Source organism: Pteronotus mesoamericanus, unplaced genomic scaffold (assembly GCF_021234165.1).
Source record: "Pteronotus mesoamericanus isolate MK-2021 breed Mesoamerican mustached bat unplaced genomic scaffold, CSHL_Meso_final contig_173, whole genome shotgun sequence".
NCBI lineage: Eukaryota > Metazoa > Chordata > Mammalia > Chiroptera > Mormoopidae > Pteronotus > Pteronotus mesoamericanus.
This window is the reverse complement of record NW_026555072.1, coordinates 8,978,830-9,002,793: the sequence shown is the minus strand read 5'-3', so window position 1 is coordinate 9,002,793 and position 23,964 is coordinate 8,978,830. Positions and strand designations below refer to the sequence as shown.

At 38.7% G+C, this 23,964-nt stretch overlaps 1 protein-coding gene across 6 annotated transcripts in view; it reads right to left on the bottom strand.

Annotated features, from left to right (window-relative positions):
* CASK (calcium/calmodulin dependent serine protein kinase) overlaps positions 1-23,964 on the bottom strand; it is a 387,224-nt gene that overhangs the window by 77,939 nt on the left and 285,321 nt on the right. For all 6 annotated transcript variants that reach the window (XM_054566530.1, XM_054566532.1, XM_054566531.1 and 3 more), the window contains exon 11: positions 13,798-13,919. In XM_054566530.1, coding sequence (XP_054422505.1) covers positions 13,798-13,919 — 122 coding nt within the window. The remainder of the gene's footprint in view (positions 1-13,797; positions 13,920-23,964) is intronic.

Genomic DNA, 23,964 nt, shown 5'->3' with positions numbered 1-23,964 from the left:
CACTGAATGTTCTTCAATTGAGCATATGACAGTCTATTTGGTGGTGGGGGTGGGGGGTCGAAATCCCTCCTTTGCTTGAGAGTAGCATGAAGAAGAATTAGTGCTTGTTGCACTTTGAAGGCTTTTTGAACATTCCTTTGCCTCTTGGTAAAGTTTACTGTGGTGTCCATAAGAGAGAATGACACTCAATGGGAAATACTAATACTGGGAACAAGCTCATTTATTATTCTTGGTATTTTAGAGTAAATTCCAATCCCTGTTTTAAGAATTAATTCATCTGAACAAATAAGGGAACTAGAGGGACTCCTGTAATTAATAATATTTTCAGTGAAAATCATACATTCCTTTTACAAAGATGTATAACATAGGAGCTAACTTGGAGCCCAGGTAGAGCAATTGCCGGGGATGGAACTAAGGCTAAATTCCCTACTACCAGACAGCTTTATTTTGAGACTTTGTTTTTTTCCTATTATATAACTGTTTGCCATAAAACATTGATATTGGATAGATGGATAAAGAAAATGTGGTATACACATACAATGAAATATTTTTCAGCCTTTAAGAGGAAAGAAATTCTGATACATGTTATAACATGGATGTACTTTAAGCACATTATGTTAGGTGAAATAAGCCAGACACAAAAGAACAAATATGATATGATTCCACTTACACGATGAGGTCCCTACAGTAGTCAGATTCATTGAGATGGGAAGTAGAATGGTGGCTTCCAGGGGCTGGGAGATAAGGAAATACTGAGTTGCAGTTTAATGGGTATATAGTTTTAGTTGGGGAAGCTAAAAAAAGTTTAGAGATGTGATGGTTGCCCAACAATAGTAATGTGCTTAATGCCACTGAATCACACAGTTCAAAATGATTTAAAGGGTAAATTCTATGTTATATATATTTTTCCACAGAAGACAAAAAATTATTATGGCAAAACAACTGCAAAAAAGCTGTGACCTTTGGGAAATGACAAATATGTATTTGAATAAAGAATAAATGAACTAGAAGAATAAACTAAAACATTTTATTCTGAGAAGATACCCCCAGGAGACCCCTTCTTACTGAAAAATACATAAAATTATGCAATTCAAAATGTTTTTAAACAAAAAAGACAATTTGGACTTTTTCCACAAGGTACAACTACACATTGGTTAATAAAACATTTCTTGAGAAAAACATATTTAGCATTTTAGTGTCAGCTAACCATAAAGCCAAATATTGAGAAGGGGAAATCGGTGCAGTCACACTATTAGCCCTGGCTGCTGTGGCTCAGTGGATTGAATGCTGGCCTGTGAACCAAAGTGTTGCCAGTTCTATTCCCAGCCAGGGCACATGTAAGAGGCACTTGATCGCGTATCTCTCACACATCGATGTTTCTCTCCCTCTCTTTCTCCCTCCCTTCCCCTTGCTCTAAAAATAAGTAAATAAAATCTTTAAAAAAAATCTACTGGGATGACCCCTTCAGTGAGCTTTGTAGGCACTGCAGGGGGCAGGCAGCTTGGGTTTTCTGGATAGGTGTTCGGACACAGGGACAATGCCAGGAGACACTGGAAACTGAGGTTGTAGTGGGAGCAATGGATTGATTACAAATGACATTATGGGATCCACAGTACACTGTAACCCATAGCACATGGAAGAAACTTCTAACAGTGCTTTACCTTAAAAAATACAAAAAAAGGTAAAGTAGATGTTCTTAAATAAAAAGAAAATTTTATGAAATGTTAAAGGGACTTATCTAAGAAAAAGACCAAAACTATGAACAATAAATGACAACAAACTCACAACTATCAACAACTGAACCTAAAAACAAAAACAAACTAAGCAAACAACTAGAATAGGAACAGAATCACAGAAATGGAGATCACATGGAGAGTTATCAGCAGGGAGGGGATGGAGAGAGAACAGAGTTAAAGGTACAGGGAATAAGGAGCATAAATGGTAGGTACAAATAGACAGGGGGAGGTGAAGAATAGGATACGAAATGGAGAATCCAAAGAACTGATATGTACAACCCATGGACATGAACTAAGGGGGGGGATGCTGGTGGGAGAGGCAGGTACAGGGCAGAGGGGAATAAAGGGGAGAAATGGGACAACTAATAGCATAATGAATAAAACATACCTAAAAATATATTACTTTTCATTTTTCACTTCTAAAAGCTTTATTGTTCTACCATTTATAAATTGTACAATTCAACCACTGTAAGTACACAGTTTGATGATTTCTGATAAATTCATACAGTTGTATGACCATCATCTCAATCCAGTTTTAGGACATTTCGGACATTCCCCCAAATTCCCTTGTGTTGTATCTAAGAACTCTTTCTGACTCCAAAGTAATAAATATTTACCCCTGTATTTTAAAAGCTTTAGTTTTAAGCCTACAATGGATCTTTGATCCATCTTGTGGAAGTTTTTGTGTATGGTATAAGGTAAGGCTCTAAGTTCATTTATTTTTTATTTTTTATTAATTTTTATTGTTCAAATACATTTGTCTCTATTAACCCGCCACCACTTTCCCCTGCCCCACCAATCCCACCTCCCTCCCTCAATCCTCCCCTACTTTGGCTTTGTCCATGTGTCCTTCACACATGTTCTTTGACCTGACCCCTCCCCACCCCCCTTCCCTCCTGTTTCTGTTGGTTTCTTTTTTCTTTCAATGTTGCTGGTTATATTTTCCATGCTTGTTTGTTTTGCTGATTAGGTGCCACTTACAGGTGAGATCATATGGTATTTGTCTTTCACCTCCTGGCTTATTTTGTTTAGCATAAGGATCTCCAATTCAATCTATGCTGTCGCGAAGTATGGTAGCTCTTTCTTCCTTATTGCTGTGTAGTATTCCACTGTGTAAATGTACAACAGTTTTTTGATCCAGTCATTTACTGATGGGCACTTAGGTTGCTTCCAGAACTTGGCTACTGTAAATTGTGCTGCTATGAACATCGGGGTGCATAGGTTCTTTTGAGTTGGTGTATCAGTATTCTTAGGGTATAACCCCATCAGTGGAATTGCTGGGTCAAAAGGCAGTTCCATTTTTAGCTTTTTGAGGAAATTCCACACTGTTTTCCACAGTGGCTGCACCAGTCTGCATTCCCACCAACAGTGCACTAGGGTTTCCTTTTCTCAACAACCTTGCCAGCCCTGTTTGTTGATTCGTTTATGATGGCCATTCTGACCAGTGTGAACTGGTATCTCATTGTAGTTTTAATTTCCATTTCTCTGATGACTAGTGATGCTGAGCATCCTTTCATATGTTTCTGGGCCCTGTGTATTTCCTCCTTGGAGAAGTGTCGGTTCAAGTCCTTTGCCCATTTTCTAATTGGATTGTTTGTCTTCCTGGCATTGAGTCACATGAGTTCTTTATGTATTTTGGAGATCAAACCCCTGTCTGAGGTATACTTGGCAAATATATTTTCCCATATGGTTGGTTCCCTTTTCATTTTGCTGATTTTTCTTTAGCCGTGCAGAAGCCTCTTATTTTGATGGAAGTCCCATTTGTTTATTTTTTCCTTTATGTCCTTTGCTCTAGGGGACATATCGGTGAACATATTGCTGTGTGGGATATCTGAGAGCTTCCTGCCTATGTTCTCCTCTAGGACTTTTATGGTGTCGCGCCTTATATTTAAGTCTTTTATCCATCTTGAGTTTATTTTTGTGTATGGTGTAAGTTGGTGGTCGAATTTCAATTTTTTGCATGTAGCTGTCTAACTCTCCCAACACCATTTGCTGAAGAGGCTATTTTTTACTCCATTTTATGCTTCTGCCCCCTTTGTCGAATATTAATTGACCATAGGGACATGGGTTTATTTCTGGGCTCTCTCTTCTGTTCCATTGATCTTTGTGTCTGTTCTTATGCCAGTACCAGACTGTTTTGAGTACAGTGGCCTTGTAATATAGTTTGATGTCAGGTATTGTGATCCCTCCTACTTTGTTCTTCTTTCTCAAAATTGCTACAGCTATTCGGGGTCATTTATGGTTCCACGTAAATTTTTTAAGTGTTTGTTCTATGTCTGTGAAATACATCATTGGTGTTTTAATAGGCATTGCGTTGAATCTATAAATTGCTTTGGGTAGTATGGACATTTTGATGATGTTAATTCTTCCAATCCATGAACACGGTATATGCTTCCTTCTAAGTTCATTTCTTCGCATATGGATATCCAAATGCTCCAGCAGCATATTAAAAAAACCCCCCACACCATTCCTTCCCATAGAAATGCCTTGTCCCCTTTGTTGAAAATCAATTAACTACAAATATAAGGGTTTATTTCTGAACTCTATTTTTTCCCCATTGATTTATATATCTATCCTTACACCAATACCATACTATTTTCATTACTGCAACTTCATAGTAAGCTTTGAAATCAGTGCTCCAACTTTCTTTTTTCAAAATTGTTTTCTTATTTGCATATAAATTTTATGATTAGCTTGTCAACTTCTACAAAATAACTCTTCAGGGATATTGACAAGAACTGCATTGACTCTGTAGATCAATGGGAAAACTACCATCTTAACAATATTGTGTCCTCTGATACAACAATATGATTCCTACCGCTCTCTATTTATTTAGATCTTCTTTACTTTCAGCAACATTCATAGATTTTTTAAAAATTATATTTTATTGATCATGCTACTACAGTTGTCCCAATTTCCCCGCTTTGCCTTCCTCTACCCAGCGTCCCCCATTCCCTCAGGCAATCCCCACCCACACCACTGTTCATGTGCATGGGTCATGCATATAAGTTCTTTGGCTACTCCATTTCCTATGCTGTGCTTTACATCCCCATGGCTATTCTGTAACTATCTCTTTCTACCTCTTAACCCCCTCACCTCCCCACCCATTCCCCACATCCACCTCCCATATGGCAACCATCAAAATGCTCTCTTGTATCCATGATTCTGTCTTTGTTCTTATTTGCTTAGTTTGTTTAGATTCAACTGTTGATAGATATATATTTTTTGCCATTCCATTGTACACAGTTTTGATCTTTTTCTTAAATAAGTCCCTTTAGCATTTCATATAATAATGGTTTGGTGATGATGAACTCCGTTAGATTTTTCTTGTCTGGGAAGCTCTTTATCTGCCCTTCGATTCTAAATGATAGCTTTGCTGGGTAGAGCAATCTTGGCTGTAGGTCCCTGTTTTTCATGACTTTGAATATTTCTTAGAATCCCTTTTAGCCTGCCAAGTTTCTTTTGAAAATCAGATGACAGTCTTATGCGAACTCCCCTGTAAGGTACTAACTTCTTTTCTCTTGCTGCTTTTAAGATTCTCTCTTTATCTTTAAAACCTTTGGCATTTTCCTTAGGATGTGTCTTGGAGTGGGCCTCTTTGCATACATCTTGTTTCGGACTCTCTCTGCTTCCTGGACTTGCATGTCTATTTCCTTCACCAAATTAGGGGAGCTTTCTTTCATTCTTTTTGGATTCTTTTTTCTTCTTGTTCTGTGTGGTTGTTTTTTTACTTCCTTATGTTCCAAATCATTGATTTGATTCTCAGCTTCATCCACTCTACTGTTGCTTCCCTGTAAATTGTTCTTTATTTCAATTAGTGTATCCTTCCTTTCTGACTGGGTCTTTTTTATGCTGCTGAGGTCCTCATTAAGTTCCTTTAGCATCCTTATAACCAGTGTTTTGAACTCTGCATCTGGCAGATTGCTTATCTCCATTTCATTTAGCTCCTTTTCTGGTGTTTTGATCTGTTCTTTCATTTTGGCAGCCTCCCTGTGTTTGTTTCTATGTATTGGGTAGAGCTGCTATGACACCATATCTTGGTAGTGTGGCCTAATGTAGTATGTGTCCTGTAGGGTCCAGTGGCACAGCCTTCCCTATCACCCAAGCTGGGTACTCAAGGTGTGCCCTTCTTGTGGACCGAGTACACCCTTCTCATGTAGCTGAGCCTTGGTTGCTGTAGGCCGATCAATGGGAGGAATATACCCAGGCCATCAGCTGCAATGATTGGCTGTGATGACTGACCACCAATCTCCACCTTCTGTGTAGAATCAGCTGTGCAGGAGCAGGGTGCTTTGACGTGGTCTGTAGCTGTCCACACTGGGTGTGCAGGCCCTGGGGTTTCCTGGGTGGTGTAGGCCAAGGTCAGCCCCAACCTATGTTTTGCTTGGAGCTACCTTGCCTGAGGTATAAAGCAATCTGAGATGGTTGCTACTTGTGTTGGGCTTGGAGATTCCTAGGCAAAGCCAAGCTGTGAATCTAAGCTTGCTGCTGCTAGTGCCAGGGCCTGGGGCTCACCGAGTCCAGCTATAGCTTGTTTGAGAGGATTTAGGAAGTTGTGAAGGATGAGCCAAGACCAACCATTCATATGGAAAAGCATCTTGGGTGGGCCCATAAGTTGGGTGGCTTGGAGTCTGGGGATCTCCAAGGCAGGTCAAACAGTGTTAGCCAGGTTGATGAAGCCTCAGATATCTCAGATATGGCACCAGAGCTTCTCAGCTCTGTGGTAGGGTTTAGAAAAAGGACAATGACTTCTACTCGCCTTGATAGCAGGTACGTCAGCTCCTCCCTTTATGCTACTGGTGCCTTTCAAGCTGCTACGCCAGTGCAGGAGTTCAGAGGGAGTGAGTCTGAGTAGGTGAATCTGTGTGGGTTCTTTAAGAGAACTGCTTGGGACTCCAGAAGTTCTTTCTACCCACTCAATCCTCACTGGTTTTTGCAGCTAGAAGTTGTTAGGACTTATCTTCTTGGCACTGGAACCCTGGGCTGGAGCAGGTGGTGTGGGGCTGGGATTCCTTGCTCTTGAGATATCCCTCCTGAATTTTTTCTACCACATGTGGGTGTGGGATGAGCCAGTACTGCGCCTGTGCCTCTCCTACCAGTCTGGATGTATGTGGTTTCTTTAATTCCATAGTTGTCAGATTTCCATTCAACTCAATTTATGACAATTCCAAATGATAACTGTTCTACATTTTAGTTGTAATGTTGATGTTGTTGCGTGAAGAGGCGAGGCATGCCTGCCTATGTCACCATCTTGACCAAAAGTCCAACATTCATAGATTTTAGTGTACGCGTCCTATACTTTTTCCATGTAATCCACTCAGCATTTTTATTTTATTTTCATATGATCCATTGCTTATCTATGAAAGTACTTAATTCTTGTATATTGATCTTGTATCCTGTAATCTTGCTAAACTTGCCTATTAGTTCTAGATTATTTCGCAGATTCCTTAGAATTTTCTACATACAAGAATATATCTCTGAAAGAAAATGGCTTTATTCCTCCTTTTCCAATCTGCATGCCTTGAATTTTTTTTGTTTTTAAAATTATTTATTCGCTTTTAGGGAGAAAAGAATGAGGGAAAAAGAGAGGGAAACATCCATGTGAGAGAGAAACATCGATTGGCTGCCTCCCTCATATACCCCGACCAGGAAATAAACTGCAACCTAGGTATGTGCCTTGACCGGAATTGTACCAGTGATATTTTGTTTTGTGGGACGATGCCTAACCAACCAAGCCACACTGGACAGGGCTTGAATTTTTTTCTCGCCTTACTACACTGGTCTGAACCTCAATGCTGAACAGAAGTGTTAGAAGTAGACAGTCCTTGTTGTGTTTCTGCTTGTATTATATATTATTTTTTTACCATATGACAATTTACAATAGTAGCTTTTTTAGGGCTAAGTCTATTGATATCTACATTTAAAATGAAGGAATATTACTCTGAAAATATTTACGACATGGTATTTCTGGCTATCTTTATCCCAGGAATTTTGTTTTGTGCGGTACTTTTCTATTGACATTAAAACTTCAGTACATTGATGGAAACAGATATGGGAGTTTTTGCCCATCCAGTTAATAACAGTGGAATGAGAGACCCCAAGACCTAAAGTGAGTAGCGGTGCATTTCAATCTCTAGCCCCAGGAGACAAGTAGCACAGAGCCACCACCACTGGCCCACTACCCAGCTGGTTTCATATTTACCAAAACTCATTCTTAAGACTGGATGGGTCCCAAGGCAGTGCCAGTAGCTCAGCCTTCGAAGGTACTCAGATAGGCCTTATTAGTCCAGACATTTAAGTGCGAATTGTCTGGACTATAAATTCATGGGAAACTTTGCTTTGGCATTTCCTGCCTGGTTAATCTATTTAAACATCCAGACTTAACAGTGTATCAAGTTATTTTTCAGACCCTGAATTGCTCAAAAACATGAAATTACTGCAGAAGTTTCTTTAGAAAATTTCCAAGTTCTAAAAATACGCTGTTCCCAAATATGACTACTAATTTAAAGTCATCTCAGAAAAGCAAAATAGTAAATCAAGAGTTGTAGTTTTCCAGTGTTAACTCCAGGTCAGAGAGAAAAACTTTCTAACTCTCCTTAAACAGTAAAAAATTATAATAAATATGTCAGTAATACAAAATATGGAGGATACCAGAAACCAGTCTATCTCTAATTCAATATTTACAAATATTGATCTATTATAAAAATCTGCTTATACATTAATATAGAACTGCTAAATTGCTGCTGCCATTAGCTTTTGATTTATTCACCTAATCACTGATCATATTTTTAGAACTTCCCACAAAAATAATCATAAGTAGGTGGTGTATCACATTTACTATGAAAACAGCAGTATGTAATAAATGCTAACAGCTGTTCAGAGGTATGACAGATGGTGGGTGAATGTTTAAAACTCAGTTGTCAGAGTTTGGCAGAGAGAGATAAATGTCATTTAACAATGTTTTATAACATTGTTGACTTATAAACTAAACATTTATTCTGTAATAGGAACATTTGCACAAGAAATTGAGAAGACTGAGAATCAGATCATATAACATTTGCAAAATGCTTTTTACCTAGAAAATAAAAACAAAACCCTCTGGATTTTTCAGTCCATCCAAAAAACATCCATCATCTGACCATCCAATGTATTGCATAGAAGTTCCAACCCAAAACTGATTAAAAATAGCATTAAAAGATACAACTATAATTTAACACCAATTCAAGAAAACCTAATTAATGAACGATAGGGTAACACATCATTATTTCATATTAGCTTTGTGCAATGCGCACTCACACTTGAAGAATCATTTCAGGGCAAAATCAGTTTCCATGCTGTATTGGGCTGAATACTGTTGCCTCAAAGTTCATGTCTATCTGTAATCTCAGAATGTGACCTTATCTGGCAACAGGGTCTTTGTAGATGTAATTAATTAAGAGGAGGTCATATTGAATTAAGGTGGGCCCTAAATCCAATGGCTGGTATCCTTATAAAAAAGCTATGTGGAGACATGAGTCACACACACACAGAGGAAAACTCCATGTGAAGATGGAGACAGAGATTGGAGTGATGCACTTACAAAGCCAAGAATGCCAAGGACTGCAGGTGACTTCAGAAGCTGAAAGAGGCTAGAAAGGATTCTTCCTGGGGGCTTTGGGAGGTAGCATAACCCTGCTGACATCTTGACTTCAGACTTACAGCCTCCAGAACGTGAGGGAATAATTTCTGTTATTTTAAGCCTCCCAGTTTATGGTCTACTGTTATGGCAGCTTTAGCAAACTAATACACATGCCAAATTGTACTGTACTAAAATTGATCTATATATTTCATATACAGACCATCTCTGCACCAGTGCTTTTAATTTCTGAAAGTAGGCATACCAGAACAAGCTGGGTGAAGCACAGCTCCTCCTCAAGCCTCTTTATTTCTTGCTACAAAATGAGGAACACCATGTGTGTACCAAGTAGAACTGGTAGGGTAGGAAGTATTTAAAGATTCTGAACCTATTTCTAACTACAGATTATACTAGATATGTTTTACTAGAATTCAGATTAGAAAGCATTTCCTTCCTTCATTGGAACCACAGTATTTCTTCTTTTGTTTTCCTGTAAACTTTCAACACGACAGTTGTTTTGTTTCCTCTAAACAAATGCTAATAATGTTTCTTTGAATTCTGAGCTTGTTACTGTTTAAAACACATGACTAGAAAAAATAAAATACTTGATGATTTTTAGCCTTCTGTAGGAACTTAATTCTGTTTTTGCTGGCTTAAAATTTATGGCTTTGCCCTGGCCTGGCTGGCTCAGTTTGTTGGAGCGTTGTCCCATACACCAAAAGGTTGACGGTTAATTCCCAGTCAGGGCACATACCTAGGTTGTGGGTTTGATCTCTGATCCAAGTATGCATGGAAGGCAACCAATCGATGTTTCTCTGTCTCTGTCTCTCTCCCCCTTCCTCTTCCTCTCCCTCTCAAATCAATAAACCTATCTTCGGGTGAGGATTTAAAAAATTATGGCCTCAAATTTAGCTATTTAGAGTGTTATTGAATTAACATGAATTATTTAAATAAAGGTACTTAATAGACTGGTTCAGTGGGATTAAGTAACAGTCAATCCATAGTCCACAAAACTATGCCACTTAGTGTCACTACTTGGAACCCTTAAAAAGCAACCAGCGTTGGTTTTGCAAAAACAAAACAATCCAAATCCAAGTACGGGATATGGAACATAAGAAGGAAAAATAATGAATGGTCAAAGTTCAAAAAGCTTCTTCTCAACAGTTGGTCATACCATGTTCCTTTTTTTTTTCTGTGCATACCACAGCATTTAAGTATTTAAAAAAATCTTAATGGTTAGATTTCTTACATGGCAGCCAGTTGGATACTTCACTGAAATGTAGACTCTTAGCTTTGAAACACGAGCTTACTGAATTGTATTTATGGACTGAAGATCATGAGGGCATACCTAATGGCCTATGTTGTTCATGATGAGTAAGCTTTCATTGAAGGACAGCTTGGTTTGGATCTTTAGAACCAAATGCATCTCAGCACTGCCCAGGGATGGCTTTAGAGTCAGTCATTTCAGGAGGCGACTGGGATTCACGTGTAGCACTTGTCTGCCAAATTCTGCAGACACGGCATGTTTTTTTACTGAGCAGAGGTCATTTTTAGTCCCCCAGCTCCTTTTCAAATCGAGGTGCATTGATAGGGCAGATGCTGATACTGTAGACACACCTTTAAGTTTATAATTTATAAGCACCCACTTTAAGCATGTTTTTTTCTCACTAAAATCTCAGTCTCTTCTGAAGCTGTAACAATGTCTATCCAAGAATGCAGGAGTTATCCAAAATAAATGTTTTTAGTGAGGTCTGAGAAGTTAGCATTGGGCAATAACTGGTGGCCTGGCACTTTTCCAGTCTGTTCCTGACCTTCTGTCCCTCCTTGTAAAAACTAGCAATGTTCTTGCATTTCCCCAGAAGTTCTCAAGCTTGGTGTGCTCAGATACCATGTTGTATTAGTGAGAAAAGTACAATTTCAAAAACTGATTTGGGCCTCTCTGAGCCTTTACTTGACAAAAAGTCCTTGATCTAAAAGTGAGTAAATCTCAGCAAAGACCTCACCACTGACTACACAGAAATAACCAAATTGCCACACTCTGCTGCAGCTTCTTTCATATATCCCACATGCTAGTTCTAGTAAAGGATATAACTTCTGTGGAAAATTCACAATTTTGAAAACTTTTGGCATCATATGAAGCAATGATAGAGAATAACAGATATTTAGATAGCCAATGAATAGAGGTCAAACTATAGTTTAAATAACATACATAATAATGACAACCATGATGATGATGGTGGCGGTGGTTGAGAAGGAGCAGGAGGAGTCGTGGTCATGTTGGGAGCGAGTCACAAAACAGAATGAATTTCAGGGATTTTGGTGCTCAAGGAAAGTAACAGTTATTTGAAATAGACTTAATCTGAAATGTCCCCAAATTACTTGAGATAAATTACACTAAAGAGAAGAACCATTTCCTTTTCTTCCTGAGCACATTTTTTAGCTTTATTGAGATATAGCTGACAAATAAAATTGTAGCACATTTAAAGATTACAATATGATGATTTGATAAATGTATATGTAGTGAAAGGATTCCCACAGTCAAGTTAATTAACACATCCATCACCTCATACATTTCTTTTTTGGAGAACACTTAAGTTCTGCTTTTTTAGTAAATTTCAATTACACAATACAGTGTTATCAACTACAGCCACCATGTTACACATTAGATCCTGAGACCTTATTCATCTTATAACTGAAAGTCTGCACCCTTTCACTAACTTCTCTCCATTTTCCCCACCCCCAGCCAGGGGCAACCATCATTCTGTTTTGTTTCTGTGAGTTCAATTTTTTTTTTTTTTTTTTTAGGATTCCACATATAAGTCACGACCATGCAGTATTTGTCTTTCCCTGCCTGGCTTATTTCACTAATCACACTTTAAAACTATGTTTGTCAGCTTTCTTGCAGCTAGGTACGCATGTAACTAGTACCTGCCAACACAATACGGGCAAATGTGATCTAGCCCTTCCCAACCTTGACCCTGCAAAATTTTCTACTTTCTTTCATTTGCTGGATGGGTGCAAAGGATGCAGTGGAAGATTCTAAAGTGCTGGGGGATGGCAGAACCACACAGTAGAGGAAACCTGGATCCCTGAAAGACTATGTGGAAGTGGACCCCTCCCAATGTACTTGTATTAGGCTATGATGTGCGCAAGAAATAAATTATTAAAAAGCCAAACTAATTTTTAAAATTTCATAATTAATTTGATTTGACTACATTTATGGAAAGAAGTCACTGTTAGATACCCATGGTTACATTTAGTGTGAAGTTGAAACATGATACAACATTCTTAGTTTAGCTTTCCCCAAACTAGTCCTCATCAATTTGACAGGATTGTGAATAAAAATAGTGTCCAAATTAGTTTTAGAAATCCTCTTTTTTTAGTTTTGTACTATGCTTTCTCTCTCTCTCTCTATATATATTTATTGTTTTTCAGGTACAGTTGTCTCACCTTTTCCCCTGTTGCTCTCCCCTGCTCCGTACCCCACTCCACAGTCAATCCCCACATGCTAATCAAATTTCTTTGCTATAGGACATCTCAGAGGTGTTAATATACTAACATCCATTGTAAATTTGTACAAAGGGAATAAAGAATGTAGCATTCCCCAAACTTAATTAGTCAATAAATTTTTTATCTATCCCCCACATGGCAAACTCATTACTATCTCCCAGAGCAATGTTCTGTAGAATACATTCTAGAAAATTTTGCTTTAGTTGAATTTGCATCATATGGTAGATTGATCAGAGATGGCACCAAAAGCTCTTAGGCACCCCAAAGCAAATATTGTTCTCTTATTAAGGGAAGGTTTTTCTTGTAAAAATAAAATCCTAATATGTACTAGTAGACTAATATGTACTAAGAAAGTTTTCACTGCTGAAGTGAAACAAGCTCTCTAAGAAAGGCATTTCACTAAAATGTGACTGAAATGAAGGCAGATGTGACCTGTCAGCTTCTCATTTTCTTTGTATATCAATGTGTCGTTAATGGAGCCTGTCATATTTAATAATAAAGTATATTCTTATATTTTAAGGAGAAGGCACTGAATCTACAAAAACTGGCAATATTAAATACAAAATGTGTGAATATAGTTCATGACACAGCATCTTATTTGCTTTGCTCTCCTATACTCATGCTTGAGGTGCAATGTTTTAAAACAATGTTTAAGACTATTAAAATGAATCACAGCCAAGATCCACGGATTCTTCTAATAAAAATACACACATACACAATGTTTTTCACTGTGACTTGTTTGGCTGTATTGCATTGTGCTTCATATAATACAGAACTTTGTTTTAGTTATGAGTCTGTGATGGATCATTTCCCACATTTCTCACAGACTTAAGGCAACTGAAAAAGGACTGTTATTATGGACATTAAGAAATTAATATAAAGTAAAATGATATGCTAAATATTTACCCCCAAAAAATAATAAAAAGAAAGACTTACATCTAGTAATGTGTGAAGATGCTGATCCTGGAAAACACTGTGTAGAAAATCTAAGTCTTTTTCACTGCAGTCTGTAAGTGCGTGAATTTCTTCCAGGCTGTCCAGTACCTGTGAGACTGCTCCTAAGGGGAACAAACAGAAAAGAAACAGCCAGTACAGAAGGTCAATGTCAGACGGACCTTTGTAATCTAAATCTTGCATTTCAGAACAATGGGCTAACAAACAGAACTTCAAAGTTTAGTGTTCTTAGTGTAGGACAGGCTTAAATAGAATTTCGTATCTTTAAGGATAGAGTATTTTCAGTGAGTTTATGTTTTAACAATGTAATGTGTGGTCTTCATTTTTTCAAAGCAAACTGGAGTCTTGCTCAAATTAAGGAAATTCATCAACTATAATTGAGCTACTAGATAAGATCTGAGTGCAGCAAGTTATACATCAGATGAATGTGGGTTCTACGACCTCATGATGTTTTGGAGTGTTACAGAAATAACACAGGGAACCTCTCATATAGGTGCATTCTATCAAGAACTGAAGGTAAAGCCAGCTGTAGACCTGGGGGACGAACACCTTCCACTGGGAGCTCCTGTGGTGTAAAATAGGCCTCTTTGGATTTTTAAGGCTCAAACTTAACAAAAACCCCAGTCCATTCTATTTCCTCCTCCACATACAAAGTCAAAAGAACCAAGTTTTCTCAGTCTGTTGGGCCCTTTTTATTCAGGAGACAAAGACAAAGGGTAAAGTATACTGACTGACATTTCCAAATACCACATTAAATACTATGACAAATCATTTTTGCAGGGCAAAGCAAATGGTAGTGTGGTCACTTTCTTCAAATTTCCTCTTAATAATCAAGACATTCTGAGAGCTATCAGCAGGGAAAGATACATACTAAATAGTAACAAAGTCACTTACACAGCCTAAAAGAAGTGATTAGCCTATTTTACTCTGCACACAACATGTACACACATACTCCAGAGAGAGAAAAGAACCCCGAGAGGCGAGGCCTCAGAATATTAGTGTCCAAGATGTAAGGTAAATTGTAATAAAAAGTGCAACAAGGCGCTGCTTCTTACTTGGATCCGTAGTTTTCGACAGTGGTAATTTTGCCCCCCAGGAGGACATTTCACAATGGCTGAAGACATTTTTGTTGTTACAACTATGGTGGTAGTGGTGGTGGGAGAACAAGTTGTGCTACTGTCATCCAGTGGGGAGAGGCTAGGGATGCTATTAAACATCCTACAATGCCCAGGGCAGTCCCCTTTCCCAGAAAGAATTATGCAGCCCTAAATGTCAATAGTACTGAGGCTGATAAACCTTGCTTAAGATCAGGGGTACCCAACCCCCAGGCTGTGGATTGGTACCAGTCTGTGGCCTGTTAGGAACCCGGCTGCACAGCAGGAGATGAGCGGCAGGTGAGCTAGCGAAGCTTCCCTTGCACCTGTCTCCCCAAACCACACTCCCACCCCGCCCCGGTCTGTGGAAAAATTGTCTTCCATAAAACTGGTCCCTGGAGCCAAAAAGGTTGGGGGCCGCTGCTTTACAAAGATAAAAATCTTGAATCTTTTTGTTCTGGAACTCTATGCTCTTTCTAATTACTTCTGCTCTTGGACTTTATCCATTTGCATGCATTGATTGGTAAGAATGAAAATGGGTACCACTTTTCCAGAAAGCAATCTGCTAACACAGAAAAAAGATCCTTAAAAATGCTCATGTACTTTGATTCAGTAATTCCATTTACAAAAATCTACCTTAAGGAAAAAGGGGAAATGCAGAAAACGGTTTCTGTATAAGGATACTTATCATACAAAATGGAAAAAAATCTAATAATTAGAGAATGATTACATAAATTATAGGACACTCATAGACTACATAGCCAAATGAAAACTGCTTTTAAAGAATTTTAAAACAGAAATCTTCATAATATAGAATTAAAGAAATAGAACACAAAACCACATAAACTGTATATTCTTAATTATGACTGAAAAAAATATGCAAACTCAGGAAAAAACCAGAATGAAATACACCAAAAGGGTAACAGTAGTTACCTTTATTTTCCTATTTATATTTCATTCTGTTCTTGTCCATATGTTCCCAGTTTTCTATATTAGAAAAAAGTTGCTATATAAGCAACTGCTTTTTTTGCAGTACTATTTAATTATGTTAAAGATTTGAGTCTTAAGCCATAAATGAAGTGATTATACACATGGAAACCTAATTATTATTTTCACTTAGTAATTTTAATGAAATCTTACCTAATTTTTATTTCTTCCAGAATTGCTCATGCTTATATATAATCTAGGTGGAAGTTTATTAATACTATAAGATTAAAATAAAACAACCTTGTATCTAGTGAATACTAAGGTGCAAGTGCAACTGCTGGGAAGCAATCTTGGCTGTGAAGTGCCAAAAACTCTGTGCAATTCCTGTCCCACCAACACACACCATGGGTTACCCTATGTGTGCATTTGTTCACTGTTCTTTTCTGTGCTGTGAAGTCTTTAAGGCGGGTCTAAATTTGATTCATTTTATAACATTCACAAGGTAGGCACTGAATTAATGTAGTACTAAAGAAACATCGTGGTAACAGCAGCTCCCAATTCTTCAGTGTTTATTATGTGCCAGGCACATCCTCAAGAAAATGCAGTAAGGTAGACATATTACCCAACCTCTCTAGATAGGGAACAGAGATTTAGAGAGGTCAAGGAAAGTCACAACTAGAAGTAGCAGAGCTAGGACTCAACTCAGGTTTGTCTTGTCCCTAAGTCTGTACCCTACCTGACCTACTATACTAACTGGCCCTGCCAGGAAAATTGGGGGAAACTTCAACATGAAGCTACGTGTGGTTTGTGCATGGACAGGGAGGTTAAAAAAGAATTGAACCCTACTGGGTCAGATGATAACCAAAACCTTTATTAATTGTTCCTGCTTTTTGCCAGGTATCAGGCAGGAGCTTCAGAGAAAATAGGTATAATCCCTGGTCTCAGAAAGGAACTGTCAAGGTACTGTGTAAAGTAGTCACCCTATATTATACCATGAAGTAAATGGGCACAGAAGTAGGTTGCCTGAGGGAGAGGAGTTGGATGACTAGGAGGAATTCGACACCTCCACCTACAGTCTAATCTGCTTTTTCTAAAAATTAATTAATTTTTTCCAAATACATTTGTCTCTGCCTACGCCCCACCACTTTCTCTTGCCCCCTCCCTCTCTCCCTCAACTCTTCCCCTTTGGTTTTGTCTATGAGTCCTTGCTATATGTTCCTTGACTTTCCCCTTCCCTTCCTTTTCCCCTGACCCCCCTCCCTCCTTCCCTCTTGTCTCTGTTGATTTTTTTTCTCTTCAGTGTTGCTTCAGTGGTCTTATTTTCCTTGCATCTCTGTATTGTTGGTTAGGTTCCACGTATAGGTGAGATCATATGGTACTTGTATTTCGCCCCCAGGCTTATTTCGCTTAGCATAATGCTCTCGAGTTCCATCCTTGCTGTCGCGCAGTTTAGTAGTTCTTTTTTTCTTTCTGCTGCGTAGTATTCCATTGTGTAAATGTACCATAAGTTTTGATCCAATCATCTACTGATGGGCATTTAGGTTGCTTCCAATACTTGGCTACTGTCAATTGTGCTGCTATGAACATTGGGGTGCATAGGTTCTTTTGAACTGGCGTTTTGGGATTCTTAGGGTATAGTCCCAGCAGGGGACTCACTGGATCAAAAGGCAGTTCCATTTTCAGCTTTTTGAGGAAATTCCACACTGCCTTCCACAATGGCTGCACCAGTCCGCATTCCCACCAACAGTGTACTAGTGTTCCCTTTTCTCCACAGCCTCGCCAGTACCTGTTGTTTGTAGATCTGTTTATGATGGCCATTCTGACCGGTGGGAGGTGGTACCTCATGGTGGCTTAGATCTGCATTTCTCTGATGGCTAGTGATGCCGAGCATCCTTTCAAATGCCTCTGGGCTCTCTGTATCTCCTTCTTGGAAAAGCATCTGCCCAGGTCCTTTGCCCATTTTTTGATTGGATCGTTTGTCTTCCTGGAGTGGAGTCGAGTGAGTTCTTTATATATCTTGGAGATGAAACCTCTATCTGATGTATCATTAGCGAATATATTTTCCCATAGGGTTGGCTCCCTTTTCATTTTGCTGATGTTTTCTTTCGCCGTGCAGAAGCTTCTTATTTTGATGAGGTCCCACTTGTTTATTCTTTCCTTTATGTCCCTTGCTTTAGGAGATATATCAGTGAAAAAATTCCTGCGTGGGATATCTGAGAGTTTCCTGCCATTGTTCTCCTCTAGGACTTTGATGGTGCTGTGACTTATATTTAAGTCTTTTATCCATCTTGAGTTTATTTTTGTGTATGGTGTCAGCTGATGATCCAATTTCAATTTTTTGCATGTAGCCGTCCAGCTCTCCCAACACCATTTGTTGAAGAGGCTATTATTGCTCCATTTTATGCTTCTGCCCCCTTTGTCAAATATTAGATGCCCATAGAGACCTGGGCTTATTTCTGGGCTTTCTATTCTGTTCCACTGGTCGAAGGGTCTGTTCTTCTGCCAGTACCAGATTGTTCTGAGTATAGTGGCTTTGTAGTAGAGTTTGATGTCCGGTATTGTGATCCCTCCTACTTTGTTTTTCTTTCTCAAAATTGCTGCGGCTATTCGGGGTCGTTTATGGTTCCATATAAATTTTTGAAATATTTGTTCTATTTCTGTGAAATATGTCATTGGTATCTTAATAGGGATTGCATTGAATCTATAAATTGCTCTCGGTAGTATGGACATTTTGATGATGTTAATTCTTCCAATCCATGAGCACGGTATATGCTTCCTTTTATTTGTGTCTTCCTTCATTTCTTTCTTCAATGTTGTATAGTTTTCTGCGTACAGGTCTTTTACGTCTTTGGTTAAATTTATGCCTAGGTACTTTATTTTTCTTCTTGCTATATCGAATGGTATATTTTTTTCCTGATTTCTACTTCTTCTATTTCATTGCTGGTGTACAAAAATGCCTTTGATTTCTGAATGTTGACTTTGTATCCTGCTGTTTTGCCAAATTCACTTATTAGGTTGAGGAGTTTTTTGGTAGAGTTTACAGGGTTCTCTATGTACACTATCATGTCATCTGCAAACAATGATAGCTTTACTTCCTCCTTTCCTATTTGGATGCCTTTTACTTCTTTTTCTTGTCTGACTGCTGTGGCTAGGACTTCCAATACCATGTTGAAAAGAAGCGGTGAAAGCGGACATCCTTGTCATGTTCCCGATCTTAGTGGGAAAGCTTTTAGTTTTTGCCCGCTGAGTATGATGTTGGCTGTAGGTTTTTCATATACGGCCTTTACTACGTTGAGGAATGCCCCATTTATTCCCATTTTGCTGAGTGTTTTGATCATAAATGGGTGCTGTACCTTATCAAATGCTTTTCCTGCGTCTATTCAGATGATCCTGTGGTTTTTGTCTTTTCTTTTATTTATGTGATGTATTACGTTTATTGACTTGTGTATATTGAATCATCCCTGCATTCCTGGGATGAATCCCACTTGATCATGGTGGATAATCTTTTTAATGTATTGCTGGATGCGGTTTGCCAATATTTTGTTGAGGATTTTACCATCTATGTTCATCAGCGAAATTGGTCTGTAGTTTTCTTTCCTTGTAGGGTCTTTATCTGGTTTTGGGATCAGGGTGATGCTGGCCTCATGGAAAGAGTCTGGGAGTCTTTCCTCCTCTTGGATTTTTTGGAATAGTCTGAGAAGGACAGGGGTTAGCTCTTCCTTAAATGTCTAATCTGCTTTTAGGAGCCCAGGGGATACTTTGCTGGAAAGCATAAAGACATCTGTTAGCCTGTTTCCAATAGGCAAGACCCACTACGTCAACAAGTCTATTTAACCACCTTAAATCTGTTCCCTTTTCTGAACTGATTTTAGTTGTATCTTGGACCCTAAAGTGAAACTGTGAATTTTCAATCATGAAAGGAAGCATTTTCAGAGAATCAAGATGGAGGAGGAGTCAGCGGAAGTCACACTGACCTCCTCCCAGGACCAATCTGGAATTACAACTAAATTGTGGAGAAATCACGTGGAACAAACAACTGAACAATAGTGAGATAGGAGCCTTATAACCTTGGACAGACAGAAGAATCAGCTTTAGCACAACCTAAGTGGCAAGGAGTGCAGTAGAGACTGGAGAGGGTGGGCGGGGCACCCATGGGAGGTAGCCCAAGAAGGATATTGAAACAGCCAGTTGGTTCCCCCTGAGAAGAGTGGGGTCTAAACCGTAAGCGAGGATGTCCAGCCAATAGCACCAGAGCCCAAAATGTACACATATAACAACAGCTGAGAAAAGCAGCAGGGTTGCTCTTTCCCAGAGACAGGAGGCTGGAGAGGCAAAGAGCTATTTAAAGGGCCAACGCATACATTTTTATTTGCAGCCACTTACCCTGGTCTCTGGCAAAGGCCGGGGCAGAGTGGGCAAGAGATGCCCGAGGAGAGACTGGGGAGGGAGGCTTTGGGGAGAGAACTGAGAGAGTAGCTGGCGAGATCTCGGTACGGACTCATTCCCCATATGACAGCAGCCATCCTGCTCAGGCAGAAACCACTCCCCCTGAGTGGCAGCAGTGTCAGAGCTCACAACAGCCCCGCCACGAGGAGGGACTTGGCCCTGGCCCTGTGGTGCTAAAGCCTGATAGCGGAGTACAGAGTGGCAGCCACATATAGTAAATCCCTGGTTAAAGGGGGCACAGAGTGGTCTAGACACACTTGAGGAGAGACTGGAGATGGAGGCTTTGGGGAGAGAATGGAGAGAGTAGCTGGGCAGGATCCCAGTGTTGACTCCTGTCCCAGATGGCAGCACCCATCTGGCTCAGGCAGACCACTCCAGTGAGTAGCAGCAGCAGCGTTGAGAGGACCCAATAACCCCACCCCCAGGAGGGACTCTGCTCTGCCCTGCCCTGTGGTGTCTCTAAGCCAGCCTGCTGAGTGCAGAGTGACTAGATTAACAGCTGAAGGAGACAGCCACAGACAGTAGATTACTGGAAGTCTTGAACAGACTGCCTAAGGTCAGACAGGGTCAACATCTGATGTCATCAGAGGCAGATCCAGAAAGGAAAAAATAGCAGTCTCCTACCATGGAAGTTCACACCACAAAGTCAGGAAATCAAGACAGATCAATTTAAGAGGCAGAAGCAAAAAAGAAGAGTCTCACAAATAATGGGAAGATAAAGAAACAACTTCCAGGTCGAAGAGAAAGGAGGAATTCCCAGAAAGAGAACTAAAGGAAATAGAGGCAAGGAAACTATCAGATATTGAGTTCAAAACAATGGCTCTAAGGAAGCTCAGTGAGCTCAGAGAGAATTACAAAAATCTACAGGGAAACTAAGAGGAACTTACTGCAAACTATATCAGCATGAAAAAGGACGTAGAAACTATGAATAAGAGACAAAAGGAAATGAAGAATACAATTTCTGAATTGAAGAACACAGGAGAAGGAATCAAAAGCAGGCTAGATGAAGCTGAGGACCAAATCAGCGAGGTGGAGGACAAGGTAGAAAAAAGCTCCCAGAAAGAGCAAGAAAATAAAGAAAGACTCGAAAAGAATGAAGAGGCATTGAGGGAAATGCAGGACAACCTGAAACGTAATAATATCCGTGTAACAGGGATACCAGAAGGAGAAGAGGAGGAGCAAGGAATAGAGAACCTGTTTGAAAAAGTAAGGATGGAAAACTTCCCTCATTGGAGGAGAGAAAAAGGCACACAAGGCCAGGAAGCACAGAGGGTCCCATTCAAGAGGAACCCAAAAGAGGCCCACTCTGAGACACATCATCATTAAAATCGCAACTATCAAAGACAAACAGAGAATCCTAAAGCAAGCAAGGGAGAAAGAGTTAGTAACATATAAAGGAGCCCCGCTACGGCTAGCATCTGACTTCTCAACAGAAACACTGCAAGCCAGAAGGAAATGGCAAGAAATATTCCAAGTCATGAGAAGCAAAGGCCTGCAACCAAGACTGCTCTGCCCAGCAAGGCTCTCCATTAAAATGGAAGAGGAAATAAGGAGTTTCCCAGACAAAAGAAGGCTAAAAGAATACACCTCCACTGAACCAGCATTGCAAAATATGCTAAAGGGACTGCTTTAAGATGAAGAAAAAGAGTCTATGAATACCCAGTTCCTTTCACAGTCACCAATACTTGATATTACCAATATTTTTAATACCCATTAATCTGATTGTAACAATGATGTTATTTTGTTACTTTATTATTTGCTGAAACAAAACCTATTTTTGTGTATTTCTTGCCTACTTCCATTATTTTTAAAAACCTTTAAATGACTTTTTTGGTATTCTTTATCTATTTTTTGATTAAATGTTTGTAGAATTTTTTTCCTAAAAAAAAACCCCCCAAAAACTATTAACCCTCTTTTAGATGTGTTGCAAGTACTTGCCTATTCTATTACTTGTCCTTTAACTTTTTTTATATGTATATTACTGTAAATCTTAAATGTTTAATATAGTCATATTGTCAATATTTGACTTTATAGCTTCTGGGTTTGAATATGTTATTCAGGGTAAGAAAAATATTATTTTGTATTTTCTCTTAAAATTCCTTAGATCTTACATATTGGTTTTTAACTCACTTGAATATTTTTTGTATAATGTGTGAAATAGGGCTCTCTATTTGTTTTATTTCAAGTAATAGTGGTCCATGCACCTTATTTGTTGAATAAGCCTTATATTCCCCATTGATTTGAAATATCAATTTAATCATATATTACATTGTTAGACAGATATATATGTTTGTCCCTAGAATTCTCATTATATTTCATTGATCTACTTGATTATTTCTGTGCTGGTATCATGTTGATTTAATTGCTGAGACTTCATAATGGTTTTAAATTTCTTTAATATTTTATAATTAACTTTGATATTTAAAAAAATAGATAAAATCAATCTGTATTTCAGAAAGAAAGAAAAAGGAAGAGAGAGAGAGAGAGAGAGAGATGGAACTCCTACCTTTTGTGACAACATGGATGGAATTGGAGAGTATTAAGCTAAGTGAAATAAGCCAGTTGATGAAGGACAAATATCATATGATCTTACCTATAAGTGGAATCTATTCAACAAAATAAACTAATGAACAAAATAAACCATAGGCAAGGAAACATGGAGCATATTGAAAGTGACCAGAGGGGATGGGGAAAGAGGACCATGGTAGAAAGAAGAAGGGACTAAACAGAGAACATGTATGAATGATCCATGGACATGGACAACGGAGTGGGAACTGACTGTGGGAGAGCGGGGAGGGGTGGGATGGGTGGAGGAAGGCAAAGGGGGAAATATTGAGGCAACTGTAATAGAATAAACTTGATTTAAAAAGAAAAAAGGTAAACCAAAAAAAGGGAAGCAATTTTCATAGCTGTACTCAAGTTGGCTATTTCAAACTCTGAAAAGTGCCCCTAATTTTAAAATTCTGTAATTAGGTAGGAAAATTAGTTTGTATTCCATTTCTCCATCGTCTTTTCAAATTGAATAAATGCTATTATTAATCTAACCTCAAAATCTTCCACCACCCTTTGCCATTTTAACACCTACCATTGATACCTCTTGCATTTCTGTTATTTCCTTACTTGGCCTCTGCTATATTTAGAACCACAGACACATATTTAGATGTGTATAACTGATAGGTGTAGTTGAATACCAAGCCCATCTAAAAGTCTCATAATTTTTCAATTCATTATAAAACAAATGCACACAAACACATTTCGGGGGCTTTTGTACTGTTATTTGTTTAAAACTGAGGCACAACACAACACACGCAGGCTCTTAAGCTGCTACTAGTATTTATTTTGTTGATCAATACTGTCAAATCTGAAAAAAAACTATTCAGTTTTCTCAAAAATGGAAAAGGATGTGGTCATATCAGACCTCTGTATGAGCTTGTAACTACCTTGGAAAAAAACAATAAATAAACAGTACATGAGTTCACCCCTCTAACTAATGGCAGGACTGTAGGTATCCTATTCATGTTTGTACTACAGGTTGTACTTGCAGAATGTGTTGTACAAAAGGAGACAACAAAATGTATTCAATTGAAATTAATTTTTTGGAGCAAATTCTGAAGATTTTAAAATAAGTATTATAAGAAAATCACAGAAAACAGTTGATTTTAAAAACTCATAGACACAGACA